The following is a 15381-nucleotide window of genomic DNA, read 5'->3' as shown; positions in this document are numbered from 1 at the left end:
TGAGTATTGGAATGCCTAGTAACTCTCAATACCCTTAACTTTGGTAGGTCTTTTCACTGAAAGAATTGAAAGTGATATAGATAGTTGATTTTTTAAGGAAAGAGATATCTGTGTTGTGGAATGCAAATTATGTCTGTTCTAGTGGATGTAAATCATAATTTTTAATGTGAAAAATTTGTTAATTACTTTATATTGTTTTCAATTTAATTTTTGGATTATCTTATAAAATACAATTTTATTGTAAAATTTTGACATTTCATTAAAGGAGGGATAAATTTTATTCTTTAATTTTATTTTTTTTAATAAGAGGATAATGATGAATATTATCACTAAAAGTCTGAATAGTATCAGTGAAAATTTAGATTTTATTGCCCTAAAATTATATAAAACTGATGATGTAGATTTTGAATATTTTAGAAATTAATTTCTTTAGGTGTTATTTATCAAGTAAACCATGGTTTAGAACATGATGGAAAGGTCAAAAGTTATTTTACGTACAATATTGACAAGTGTAACATTTTATTAAAAATTAAATAAGCAGCATCCTTTCTAAAAATTTCACAATTAAACTATTACGAGAACACATTTGTATTTGCTCTATATAGTTATTTTGTGAAAGGGAGAGTATAAGTCACTGAATGATTGAAGTATATATTTTAGTTAGGAATGCAGTCTTTTAAAATATTTCTCTACAGTAAATTTTCATTTTAAATTCTTTGAGGAAGTATGGGAGCTATAACATTCTGGATAGGCTAACTGCATTAGTGTCCTAGCTTAGCAGGAGTTAAAATGGAAGGGGTTAAAAGTTTTTCACTTTGGGATAGGATTCGTTTAGTGATTGTTATTCTTAGTGATTGTTATTCTTATTCCTCCAGATTCACTCCCTATAAAGTATTTTGGGAAACTGTGTTTCCCTGGTCCTTCCTATTCCCCCACAATGATATAAATCTGATAGAAAATGACATGATGAAAATAGATCAGTTCTTTCCAATTTTAATGCCTTATGGGAACTGATTGCTATTATCCAGCTGTAGCAGAGAGAAACAAATGGCTCAGCAAGGCACTCAGCTCTTCTGAGAATAGTTTCCATTTTTTTTCTTAGAAAGTTTATAACCAAAAATCTGGATTTAAAAAAAAATTGTACCCACTTCTAATTATCTGATCAAGAGGGGCTTTGAATTAAACTTGGCATATTAAAATATATTTGTAATTTTTTTTTGTTATTTCTTTTGAAATACCTTTGATGTTTTAACATGATGATTTAAATATTACAGAAATCCTTTGATGCACTGAATTTTGTTACAATGTTAAAAATGGTTTGGATTTCCAAAGCTAGTGCCATACAACGAAAAGGCAGGTAATGTATATTTAATGTACATTCACTCAATTGCCTGTAAAATGGAAACATTTTTATATGTATTACATATTAATGTATATTCTACTTTCTCTAAAATGATAAGATTTTCATGTTCATCTTAATTTTTATATTATTTTTGCAAAGTATACTATTTTAATACTTCTTTATAAAATCAAATGATGGTTCTGTTAAAATTAAAAATTTTTGCCTAATATAATCTACATTGAGAAGATGTAAGAAACTTAAGACAAAAATAAAAGCAAAATACTAAACATTTGCAATACAAGACAAAGAACTAATTTTGTATTATACAAAAAATCTTTTTAAAATTACTTAATAAAAACCAGTACATTAACCTCACAAAGGCCACCATATATATGTATTTATCTAAAGAAATGCAACTTAATGAGATACTGTTTTTGCTTATCAGATTGATGTTGGTGAAAATGCTTAACAGTACACATAACAGTTAGCAAAAGCATGGACCAGTAGGTTTTCATAGTTTACCGATTGGAGTGTAAATTGGTGTAATTTCTTCAGAGGGCAGTTTAAAACTGTTTATCCTAATCTACCTTTTGTCAGTGGATTCCGTTTCTCATAATTTATCCTGAGTGTACTTGCACATGTATGCAAAGATGTATGTTTAAGAATGCTTTTTGTAACATTGTTTGCAATAATGTAAAGTTTGGGTACACTGTAATGTCCAGTGTTAAATAAATTATGTTATAGCCACACAATGTATACTAGGTAACTGTTAAAAGGAAAAATAGAGATGTATGTTTATATATGGAATGAGTTTTCAGAATATACTATTAATTGGAAAAGGTAAGGTATAGAACATGTGTTTTTATTGTGCTAAAAAATATATGTATCTGTTTGTATATATATTTAGACATAAATGCAATGTTAAGTCTGAGAGGAACATTAAAAAAACAGTTGTTGAGAAGGAGGATTTGTGGGGCCCTTGAAGGAAGGAGACCTAATTTTCATTTTATACATTTTTGCAGTTTGATTATTTAGTATGTGCTTGCATTTTTCATTTTTAAAGACAATATTAAAAAGTATTGTATTTTTTTGTAATTATTTGAGTAATTCTCCTTGCATTTTAACAGGAAAACATCTAATACTAACTTTAAAAGAATGTCTCATACACTGAAGATGGTGAATACATTATTTCTGTAGTTGCAAATTCATATAATGCCCTTGAGGCTTTGTTGTAGTTAGTGTTAGTTGTCCTCTTATGGCAAAGTGTGGCTTGACACATTCAGCTGGTTTTATATGCTGTTATTAAGTCTTTATGATGATGGAGTAAACGACACTCCCTTGGAATTATATAATACATAATTTACACAATCCCCGTCAGTCTGAACACAATGCTTGGTATTTGCTTGGTAAAGTTGATTAAATTTAAATTGCTGTATATTTACTCATGCTTTATTTCTTACTTTCACATGTAATTTTTTAAAATTTTAACCATTACCCGAGATGGTATATCAGGTAGGTATCATTCATTAATCTCACTTTATAAATGAGATAATTGAGTCCTAGACAAGTGAAGTGCTTTCTGAAAGGATTCATAGAGGATAAGTATCAAAGTAGAGATTCAAACTTAGTTTTCTTACTGTCATCTTTATTACTTGTTTGAGTCTTAATTTGTGTTTTACTTTTAAGGGCAGGACGATGTAGACCTGGAATTTGTTTCCGGTTGTTCAGTAGACTCCGATTCCAAAATATGTTGGAATTTCAGACTCCAGAACTTTTGAGAATGCCATTACAGGTAGAAGTTCACTTAACCCTAAAAGTCTATTTTTGGGGGTGAAGAAGGAGAGGGACCATTTCAATTTGTGCTGATTGGACTTTTAAATAAGCAATTTATAAAACAAAATTAGAAAATATATATTATAGAGGGTGATTATGTATATAACTAATATTTTTTTCTATATAAGAAAATTTAATCCATAAACGTCTAAAGTTTTAAAGAATTACTCGAATCCATGTAAATTATTGTACAATTAATACTGTTTGCTTTTATGCAACATCTAAGAGTCTGTCAACTACATAGTGTTCACCTTTTACATTCTCACTGAGGATTACAAAACAAATTATTTAATACCAGGATCTCAGTTTAAGATGCTGAGATTACCTTGGTAGATATGGAACTGAGTTCACCGAGATTACCTGGCTTTTATTATTTTCCTTTAGGTTTTCTGACTTCATTGAATAACTAGACATTGTATTTTTTAGGGAAAACTACCAGCAGTACATTAATTTGATTCTCTGGTGTGCTGAGCTGGATGCCTTTAAAGAGACTCTTATTCATGCTTTTAGTATTCACGTACCTGGATGACTTCCCACTTCCTCATGCCCATATGCCAGTTTCCTTTTCTCTTAGGATAAAATATAGCATTCTTAACAAGTGCCTAAATTTCTCTCCTGCTTGTGTCTCCAGTTTTAATTTTTTAATTTTGCCTTTGGTCCTCTCTCGTACCAGTAGTTTCAATTTCCCAAGCACATTGTATTGGTTTCTATTTTAGGGCCTTCATATGTGCTATCCCCTCTCCCTAGATTCTTCCCCTTATTTCTTTTCATAATTAACTCCTACTCAATCTTTATATCTTAGTTCAAGTGTCATTTCCTCAGAGAAATTATCTTTGACTTCCTGTGGCCTTCTTCTCCTGTTTGTTCCTAAACATAACTAATCTTTTGTTTTACCTCTTCAGTTACCTGTATCCTTCATAGCACTTATCACAATTGTAATTAAGGAGTTAATTATATAATTATTCTGTTTTTCACACTAAATGAAAACTCCATAAGGACAGATACTTGTCCTACAGTCTATCCTCCTCTTTTTCTTCATCTTGCCGCACAGTGCCAAAGACCTAGTAAACACTTAAATATTTGTTGAATAGGTAAAATATTCCAGAAAAACAATATAAAAGAAAAAAGAGACAGTTTGGATAGTAACTCTTATTGCTACATATAAGAACTGTGTGAGGAGACTTTGCCAGTGGTAGCAATGGTAATCTTGACATGAATTGATGGGGGGGTATTCGTAAAAGTTCTGATGTCTGGGACAAAGTATGAGCCCATCTTTTATAGAAAGATATTGTTCCCTCTAGTGTTCATTTTAGTCAGAGACTCTAGTAGTCTTTGTTTGGGAACTATAGTTCCCACAATTTCTTTAAAAATAGAAATTAATTCTAAATTTCAGTATTTTATTTTTTATATTTTTTTTTTCAATTACAGTTGACATTTAGTATTATTTTATATTCATTTCAGGTATACAGCATAGTGCTAGACACTTATATAATTTATGAAATAGTTCTCTGATAAGTCTAGCATCTACCTGGCATCATACACAGTTATTATAATATAATTGACTGTATTCCTTATGCTAGAGTTTATATCCCTGTGACTGTTTTGTAACTATCAATGCAAAAAGGTATGGAGGTTCCTCAAATAATTAAAACTAGGACTACATAAATTTCAATATTTCAAAATTATTTGTCGTTCTTATTTATAGGAACTTTGCTTACATACCAAGCTATTAGCCCCAGTTAATTGTCCAATTGCTGATTTCCTTATGAAAGCTCCTGAACCTCCACCAGCTCTAATTGTAAGAAATGCTGTACAGATGCTTAAGGTTGGTGTCTTAGTAATTTTATTTTACCTTACTATTTTACCTGAAATTTAAACCAAATGAGAATATGGTTTTAACTAATTTTATACTTAAAAAAATTATCTTAAATAATCATGCTCTTTGAATAATAATACTGTTGTGATAATTATAGTAAAACAGTAGGTATATTTCTTTTTTATATATTTAAAGCAAAACATATTTTAACGAGATGCGATAGCAAAAGAAAATTTATGTTCTTATTTCTTACAGATTTTTAAGTATGTGGTTTGATTAAACATAGTTTTTGGTTGTGTCAAATTCTGTTTTATATCTTTTTATTTAGACAATAGATGCAATGGATACCTGGGAAGATCTCACTGAACTGGGATATCATTTGGCTGACTTGCCAGTAGAACCACATCTTGGTAAAATGGTCCTGTGTGCTGTTGTTTTAAAGTGTCTGGACCCCATCCTTACAATTGCCTGCACACTAGCCTATCGAGATCCTTTTGTCCTGCCAACTCAGGCCTCTCAAAAACGTGCAGCTATGCTTTGTAGAAAACGTTTCACTGCAGGAACTTTCAGTGATCATATGGCACTTCTCAGAGCATTCCAGGTACTATTATTATCATTTTATTTCCGAAAATTTTTCCTGTTAAACATACTTCTGGGACAAACATAACAAGTAAAAAGATAGGTTTTAGTTTTGTTTCATTATAAAACCACAAATTTAATAACGGCTCAGAAAAAAATCTACACTTAATATGTTAAATTATCAATTTTTCTTTACTTTTTAATTTAATTTTCTCCTTACAGGAATATGCGTATTAACCAATGTCACCCCAATAAATTTAATAAAATAAACGAAATGTGTATTATATGTATGTATATATTTATTTTTATTTATACTCTTTCAATCATAGCTTGGGCAAAGAATGTGCTAAAGTTTTAGTTAAGAAACGTATTATTCAAAATATATAGAACAAAGCTTGGAAGAAAATTATCTTGAGTTTAACGTTTATTGATTTTTTTTAGAGTACATATTTTGTATGTGCTCAGGACACTATGCTAATAATTTTATAAAGCAAAATCCAAAAATCACAAAATCTATTAAGATAATAGTAAGAAATCAAGAAAGTGCTAAATAGGAAAAAAAAGATAGGAAAAGTGGGACTCTGAGTAAAGGAATGCTATATAATTTAGAAATTCATACGTGTTGGGAAGAATATATTATTTCTTGAAAAGGGAGACGTGTATTATCCTTAGATTCTCTTGAATGTAGGCTATGCCTGTACGTTTTTTAAAAATTTCATATTTTTAATGCAGAAAGTACTCTTTTCCAGGCTTATAAGATTTTTACAATACACACAATTAAAAAAAAATAATTGCCAGCTCTTCTGTGAGCATTATTGAACAATGGATAATGAATCGCTATTAATGGAGTCTATTAGATACCATATATTATAGTAGATCTTTTGGGTGATAATAGTTAGGGGGAAATTTAGAGAATTCCTGTCTATTCTTTGGTTTTCCCCAGCTCCTTCAAAAGCAAAGAGGATAAATTACTATTTTGACCTTTCAGTTATGTTCCAAACCAAAAGAAGTCATTTTCAAAGAGGAGCTGTTTTATACTGCACATAGATAGTGTCTAGAAATCCCACTTTCCATTCTCAGACAGATAGGAGTTTGATGCAGAAGTTATTTTTGGAAGAATGGAATGGCATAATTCTTAGATATAAACAGTATTATGATGGCTTAGTTGAAAAACCTTTATACTTTGGTGGAGGAAAATTAGCAGACATATCTGAAAGGTAAATATTTTTACATAACTGGTCATTAGGTGACCTTATACTTAATTCTCTTTGGGATTTTGTGACCTCAATGACTTTCATAGCATTTGAGTATAGATTAACTAATGATAAATTTTATTTAATCATAAAGTCTTAGATTTTATTTTTTATATTTAATTTTTAAATTATTCTTTAAAAATGAGATAAAATTGACATGTAAGTTTCAAGCGTACCACATAATGATACACACTAGTCATCTATATTGCAGAATCATCACCGTAGTAAGTCTAGTAAGCATCCATCATCATACATAGTTACAATTTTTTTCTCTTGTGACAAGAACTTTTAAGTTCCATCTAGTCTGTTAACCAGACTTATTGTGATTATTTTACAATATATAGAAATATAGAATCATTATTTTATACACCTGAAATTATATAATGTTATGTTAATTATATCTCAATTTAAGAAAGTTTATTTAAAAAAAAATCTACTCTCTTAAAAACTTTGAAATATATTATACAGTGTTATTAACTATAGTCACCATACTGTACCTTACATATCCAATACTTAAACTTATTTCATATCTGGAAGTTTGTGCCTTTTGACTACCATTAACCCTCTCTTCCCCCATGCCACACTGCTGGCAACCACCAATCTGTTCTCTGTATCTACAAATTTGTTTTGTTTTTGTTTTTATAGTCTTAGATTTCATGAAATAGAAGAAGAATTGGCCTTGGGTGGTTAATGTTGTGCTTTTCAGTTACTTTGCTGCCTAACTAAGAAGTGATTGGTAAATGTGACTTGTTATACAATTATATTTTTATAGGCATGGCAGAAAGCACGAAGTGATGGGTGGGAGCGAGCCTTTTGTGAAAAGAATTTTCTTTCACAAGCTACCATGGAAATAATCATAGGCATGAGAACTCAGTTGCTTGGTCAACTTAGAGCATCAGGTAAAGCTTCCCCCAAAGAATCTATTTAAATCACCGAGAATACCCTGCCCATATCTCATAGTATTTCTAGTGTTAACTGATACCATCTTATATTATTTTTATGACATTATCATGTATTCCTTATATTTATGAACTGCTTTGTGGATGTCTGTGTGACCTCAACTTTTGTTTGTTAATTTAAAAAAGTGATATTGCAGAAGTGTAGTTGAGAAATGTATGAATATCTTTGGATATTGTCAATGAGCAACTTATAATGTATTTGTTGGCAAAAATCAATTTGGATATTAGATAATATATTTTAAATTAGATAGTTGTATTTTATCACTATTAATTATTTAGCTCTATGAAATAATTATACAAATTTAAGTAGATATGAATGTTGATTTTTATATTTTTGGAATATGAAACAAGTAATCACTCGAAGGCACTTTGATTTTTTTTTTTAAAGAGAATATCAATGTTGCTATTTTATTTTAGAATTGCTTCCTTGAATTTTCTTTTTTTTTTTTGAGTAGTATACTACATTGAAGAAATAGTCAAAAGAAAAGTGCCAGAACCTGGATTCATGGATTAGTTGAAGTGGCAAAGTAATTAAGGGATGAACCAGAAGATTTGAATTTTCTCAAATGTGGGGAAATGTGAAGGACTTTTGTAATTCAAGCAAGAATGCTCTAGATTTACTCAACTTCACCTCCAGAATTAGTGTTTATCATAACTAAAATGTTATTAATACCTGTCAGAAGAATGATTTAGTGTTTTAGCTATGATTTTAGACGTTTCAGATGACAGTTATAAAGAACTTTATTTCAAGAATGTGTATTTTTTAAAAATTCTCTAAGTTCTCCATGAATCTTCTACTTTCTTTAGCCTGAGCAAACCCAGACTTTCTTAGAACATTGAGTCTCTATTTTAAATTTTCCAGAGGAGATTTTATTAATTACTGTGGACTTCCAATATCATTAAACTTACATGAGTTATATAATTTTCTGTAACAAACACACAAATTTAAAAGTGTATTTTAAACAATAGAAAAACTTGATGTGTTTTTTTTTCTTTTTAGGTTTTGTTAGAGCACGAGGTGGTGGTGACATTAGAGATGTTAACACAAATTCCGAGAACTGGGCTGTTGTTAAGGCTGCATTGGTGGCAGGCATGTATCCTAATTTAGTCCATGTGGACAGAGAGAATGTATTGTTGACAGGGCCAAAGGAGAAAAAAGTACGGTTTCATCCTACTTCAGTTCTCAGTCAGCCGCAATATAAAAAGGTAAAACATTTTTAATGCTCTTAGGCCTTGAGGTGAAACTAATCTAATTTAGGTGGTTGAAGATTAACAAAAAAATGCTTCAAATACTGAACTGCTTTAAGAAAAAAATTAGTTATATATGTGTAATTCAGTATTGTAATAAATTTTTGATTAAATTTTTCAGTTGGAAGAGGTAATATGTTAAGTAATGCGGACTTTTATACAAACTACATAATCAGTGACTTGCTTTAGTTTTTGCTTGGATATTCATTATCTGTTTCATTGAGGGACTTTATATTTTAAATGTTTGCCAGTAAATTATATGAAAATACTGTTAACAATTTTTAAAATTTATTTTCCTAATAGATTCCTCCAGCCAATGGTCAAGCTGCAGCAATTCAGGCACTGCCCACAGATTGGCTTATTTATGATGAAATGACCAGAGCCCATCGAATAGCTAACATTAGATGTTGTTCGGCAGTTACACCTGTCACTGTATTAGTATTCTGTGGACCAGCTAGATTGGCAAGTAATGCTCTTCAGGAACCTACATCCTTTCGAGGTAAATGTATTATGAAGGACATAAAGTCTATTTGAAAGGATTTTTTTTTTCTTTTTACTAAACCAAACAAATTTTGAAATTATAAAAATTTATGTAGTAGGAGCTCTCTTTTGCTCTATTAAGACTAATTAGAAAATACTAAGGCATACCACGGTTCTTGAAATCAATTTCTAAGGTAACTTGATATAGATTTTGTGCAGTTTTGATTAATCTTGCTGATAGGAAGTTTGTTTTTCTCTTCCACTGAATTTAAATGATAGTTTAACATAAATAAGGTCATTGTTTAAAGGAAATAATAATAATAATAGTCAAATAATATTATTACCCTTATGCAAACATTTTTTGTATTATATATTTTTCTCTGTGTACATATTTTAAATTATTTTACCTATACCGTTCTTTTATATTCTGCTATTTTCACTATACAGAATATAAAAAACATTTTAAATAATTTATATTAATGGCTGCAGAATATTCTACACTCACATTAAAGTGGCATAATGCATTTAAAATGTTGCTTTACAGTTGAACATCTTGATTGTTCCAAATTTTTTGCTATTCAGTGATTCAGAAAATATTTCTTGTGCAAATACTATATGTCAGATGTTGTGCTAGGCATTGAGGATGTAACAGAAAACAGGATAGACTAGTTGTTTCTGTCCTTAAGAGTTTACATGGTAGTGTGGGGGTAGACATACTGCAAAAAGCGAGTAGTATACATTGTACTATGAAGGCAATAAGAGACAGCTGCCTTAGGGGTGAGCCACTTTTAGAAAAGGACCCTAAGCAAATTTCTCTGGAGAGATGTGATTTAAGTTGAGACCTAAAGTATGGGATGAAGCCAGCCACGTGAAGATACATAAGTAAACTCTAGATACAAAAAGCTGGCAAGGATCAGGATTCTTCAGTTGGAAGTGATCTAGGAACAGACAGAAAGGTTATGTGATTGGAAGCACAATGATCAAGGAAAGAGTGGGGTAGAATAAGGTAGAAAGAGAGGCATGGAGTTGTAAGACATGGTAAATGCAAGGGATGATATTGAAGTATTTTAAGTAAAGGAGTGACATGATGTGATTTACATTTACAAAGATCATTTTAGCTATGAGAATGTCTCACTACTAAAGGAGCAAGAATGGAAGGGAGGAGACAGGTTGAGGTTTTGCCATAGTGATGGCTCAGAACTATAGTGGTGGCAGCTGATACGAAGAGAAGTAGATTCAATATAATGCTAAAGGTAGTTCTAGTAACTTCTGAATGGAATGTGGGTGAAGAGTAAAAGGGAAGAATCATTAACTCTCAGGATTTGGCTGTGGTAGCTTGCTAAATAATTGATGCCACTTATTTGAGACTGAGAAAACTGGGAGGAACAGGTTATATAGAGGAGAAGGCTTATGTTCTGTTTTAGATGTGTTAAGCTTGAGATAGCTAAGGCATTCTAAAGATTCCCCCCCCCCCCCCAAAGGCAGTTAGATTTACATGTCTGGGGCTCAGGGAAGAAGCCTGGGCTAACGATACAAATTTGGAGGTCATCAGCTTATAGATAATATTAAAGATGTGAGAATAGATATCCCGAAGTTTATGTGTAAATAGAGAAGAGGATTCTTGAAAAAAATTTAGAGAAATTCTCATATTTGAAATTTGAATAGAGAAGAGTGGCCAGGTGTCATGTTGTGATTAGAGAATACAGTCTTCACAATATCTTCCTTTCCCTTTCCCTCCATTTAAATATCGAGATTGAGTTTGTGACCTATGTTTGGAGACCTCTCCACACAAATTGTTAGTATATCAGGAAGATTTCTGTAAATATTGAGTATCTATATTTACTTGCTTTTTTTTTTCTATAACATAAGAAGAACAAGATGGTAAAAGTTAAAATTTTTTCTTTCGATATGTGTTGAACAGCGGATGGTATTCCTAATGACAGTAGCGATAGCGAAATGGAAGATAGAACTACTGCTAACTTGGCAGCTTTGAAACTTGATGAGTGGCTCAGTTTCAAACTAGAGCCTGAGGTAAGTTGCTTTTTAGTAGTGTGATATATTTCTTTCATTCAGTTAGTATGAATTTATATACAATATGATGGAAATTATATCTTAAATATTGAGCTCTTGGTATTAGAGAATGCAACTTGTTTTTCAGTTTTCATAGGGCCCTTGTATATTCTCTGCTATATTGGGGTTTATTCCAATAGAAGATTTGAAAAACCTAGGTGTGGAGCAGTATTTAAGCATGGTAATATTTGAGTATTTCTATGTATATAGGAAAATATTGAGTATTGGGTACATAAGAACTCCTTTTATTTTGTATAACTTTTTCTAAAACAAAAATATGAGTTCATTCTGTTTTCTCTTTTCACATATTCTTTGAATTGGGAAATATGAATTTTTCTTTTCAAATAAAAAATTTTCTTGACAAAGGCTTCTCTTAATTACAGCTCTACTTTTAAAGATCATTTTATACCCCCTCTTTTTTTTTATAGCTAAGCCAGTCAACACTGTCTAGATTTATTTTTTTACTATTCATTCATTCATTCATTACTTCAACCTACTGTAGTCTCACTTCCATTTCTATTAGCCTTTTACTTCACAGAAATTGTACTTGCTAAAGCTAGCATTGTCATCCATGTTGTCAAAGCCAGCCTACTGTCCTTGACAAATTTGACCCTTCATACTCAGCACTGTTGTCTATACTCTCCTTTTTGTAATTCAGTCCTTCTCTATTTTTCTTCCTCACCCCTACCCCAACTTCTTTATCACCAGTTTCCTTTGATTTTGTGTCTCTAGTGCCTCAAATATAATAAATAAGAATTTTTTTTCATTCATGAAACAAAAAGAATTAACATAGTAATAAATTATATGAAATGTAAAACTCATTCTTTGGAAACGTTTGCAGATCTTAAATAATAAAATAAATAGGTATCTTTCAAGTGTGCTGTACATTTTGCATGTATTTATTTGAACTGAGGAAACTATTTTATGACAGGCAGCCAGTTTATTGCTGCAGCTCAGACAGAAGTGGCACAGCTTATTTTTACGCCGAATGAGAGCTCCATCTAAACCTTGGTCTCAAGTTGATGAAGCTACCATTAGAGCAATTATAGCTGTTTTAAGTACTGAAGAACAGTCAGCAGGTTTACAACAACCATCTGGGATTGGCCAAAGGCCAAGGCCTATGTCTTCGGAAGAACTTCCTTTGGCATCATCTTGGAGGTCAAATAATAGTAGGAAAAGTTCAGCAGATACTGAATTTTCTGATGAGTCTACTACTGCAGAAAGGTAAATTTATAACATTTTATTAAAATGGGAGACATTTTCTCCAGGAAAATGAATTATTTATCATTGATCGTGCTTTTATAATATTTAGAAAGTACTGTCTTATAATAAAGATACACAAGAAGATTACGATAAGATGGGAAGAGATTTTTACTTTTAAAACATAATTCTTGTAAGTATTAAGATAATATGAAGTCATAAGATAATATGAAGGATGGTAGAGGACAAACATCTTTTCACTGATATCTGTGAGTCATTTAATAAGGAAAATTTTTGTCAGGAAAAACGAGATGTTTAATTTCTAGAATTCACAAATTTAGGGTCTGTTAAAAAGATAACATTTAAAAAATATATTTTAGTTAATGTATGTCAAGTAGCATCTTTTGTAGGTACCCTACAGCAAGAAGTATTGGCTATGACCATTTAAAAGAACAATTTCCCCTCTGTTATTATCTCAGTATCAAAATTGGTAATTAGTATTCCTATAGAAAAATCATTTATTCATTCATTCAGTCAGTCTGTCAGTGACACACTGAATGCCTGTTCTTGGTGTGAGGGACATAACAAGGTACAAAACAGTCAGGATCTTTTTTCCCCACAGTTTACATTTTATTGAGGAAAGGCATATAATAAGTAAACAAATTTACTATCATGATGAACTTCGTTACAGTTTAGCATCGGATGTGATATTTTTATTATATGCTTATCAATAATAAGAAAGCTCTTAAATTGAATTATTTGTCCAAAAATGTCTTATAATATAATATAAAGTGGTTATAATGAATCATGGGCCAGGATTCAGAAATATTTCTTGTAAACATATTTATTAGAATCAAATTTAAGTTTGTTTATGTCACAAAAAAATATTTTCACTAGAATTGATAAAACAACATTTTGTTTGTGATGCTAGTTTTTGCAGTATTGGTGATAAGAATATAATCCCACTGTTTAAAAACTGAAAATAGAAACAATGGAAATATAAAAGATGTGATGTGATGGTTACTATTTTTCAAGGATCCGATGGGGTTCTTTTGATTATGTTTCGTATATGTCGATGAAGCATAAAGGCTTTATCAGTTTAGACTTCAATTAAAGGGAAGTAATAAATGTTGGTTTTCAAGTTCTCCAGATATTATGTTTTAAGAATAATTCATCCAGTTGCCAAGAAAACCTCATAATGTGTATGCCTGAACCTTTTTCTCTGATATAGACCCTTCTGAGAGAAAGGAGAGTAGTGAAAAGCGCATTTTCTGTTTAGACACCCCCCACTTTTTGAAAAGATTGTTCTTAAAGCTTACTTGATCAATGAATGTTTAAAATATGTGAATACATTTCCATAGAAATTGTTATATGGTAGTGTTACATAGAAAACCTATTAGATTTAAAAAGACCATATGTATGAATGTGTGTGTGTAAACACATGTATATATGTGTTTGTGTCTATTCACACACACACATTTTTCAAAAAAAGCTTTCTTTTTCCTTTATAAAATACATACTCATTTAATAAAGAAATAAAGAAAATCAGAATTATAAAGCATAATATTAATTATACTTTAGAAACTGATCGTCTTATAAACTTTTTTTTTTTTTTTTTAACTGTGATACTAGAATCAACCATTTCATTTTCTTACAAGTTGCAGTCTGGCATTATTCATTCTCTTATCTGTTGAACAGCAGGAAATAGAATTTCATCTACTTTCAGACTTTTGGTAGTATTGATATATAGTGCCTGGAGTTGACATATCTTGGTAAGGAATAGAATGAGGACTCTTAGGAAGATTTGTTTTTGAATAGAGAAGTTATAATCTTGGTGGGATTACTTCTTGGAGAAAAGATGTTTGTAGTTAGAGTTTTCACTCTAGGATGGCAAGATATAGAGTAAATGCTTTTAATAAAGCATTTTATTGAAACTACTTAAAAATAGTTTAGGAAACTATGGAAATTATAGACATTGCCCATGTCTCATCTTAAAATCAAACCAATGTTTTTTCTTGCCATTTTCTAAATAATAATTTGACAGCAGAGGACAAACATCTTTTCTATAAGAAAAATGAGATGTAGATGAGTTTTCTATCAGAACTCTCTGTTCCTCTTAAATGAAAATTTAGGTGGAAGGGTGTATGGAAATACTTTGTTTCTACATGAATGAAAATTTTATGGGAAGCCAAATAGGAGAGAGAAAAAAGGTAGAATAGAACTCGGAGTAAAAGATAATTTGAAAACTACAAAAGTAGACATGTAGTTCTACTGAAAACATTTTTATTTTAGTATGGTTTTACCCTCACTAAGTTCTGTCACCTAATTTTTGGATTAGGAAACAGGGCTAAGAATGATGGAATTTTAGAGTTTGAAGCTAGATAATTCATTGAACTTCAGTTCATGAGAGAGAAAAAACCCTAAAAAGTTATTTTTTACAGTTCTTATCAAGTTGTTGTTAATGATTCAGGTATGCATTCATTATATACTTTTTTATAGTATCTTTAGGTATTAGCTATTTTATTTCATTTGTGAAAGAAATAATCCTTGATCTAAGATATGTATTGAAAATGAAGTGAATTGTAGGTATAAGCTATTTCA

General features: G+C 30.6%; 1 protein-coding gene across 6 annotated transcripts in view; it reads left to right on the top strand.

Moving 5' to 3' along the window:
* The window catches only part of YTHDC2 (YTH domain containing 2), a 75853-nt gene that overhangs the window by 50694 nt on the left and 9778 nt on the right, over nt 1-15381 (top strand). For all 6 annotated transcript variants that reach the window (XM_036225263.1, XM_036225262.1, XM_036225264.1 and 3 more), the window contains 9 exons: nt 1275-1357; nt 3029-3134; nt 4881-5000; nt 5320-5592; nt 7596-7722; nt 8783-8988; nt 9334-9529; nt 11432-11541; nt 12512-12804. In XM_036225263.1, coding sequence (XP_036081156.1) covers nt 1275-1357; nt 3029-3134; nt 4881-5000; nt 5320-5592; nt 7596-7722; nt 8783-8988; nt 9334-9529; nt 11432-11541; nt 12512-12804 — 1514 coding nt within the window. The remainder of the gene's footprint in view (nt 1-1274; nt 1358-3028; nt 3135-4880; nt 5001-5319; nt 5593-7595; nt 7723-8782; nt 8989-9333; nt 9530-11431; nt 11542-12511; nt 12805-15381) is intronic.

Source organism: Rousettus aegyptiacus, unplaced genomic scaffold (assembly GCF_014176215.1).
Source record: "Rousettus aegyptiacus isolate mRouAeg1 unplaced genomic scaffold, mRouAeg1.p scaffold_m13_p_8, whole genome shotgun sequence".
In the NCBI taxonomy this organism is placed as follows: Eukaryota; Metazoa; Chordata; class Mammalia; order Chiroptera; family Pteropodidae; genus Rousettus; species Rousettus aegyptiacus.
This window is presented reverse-complemented; position numbering and strand designations above follow the sequence as displayed.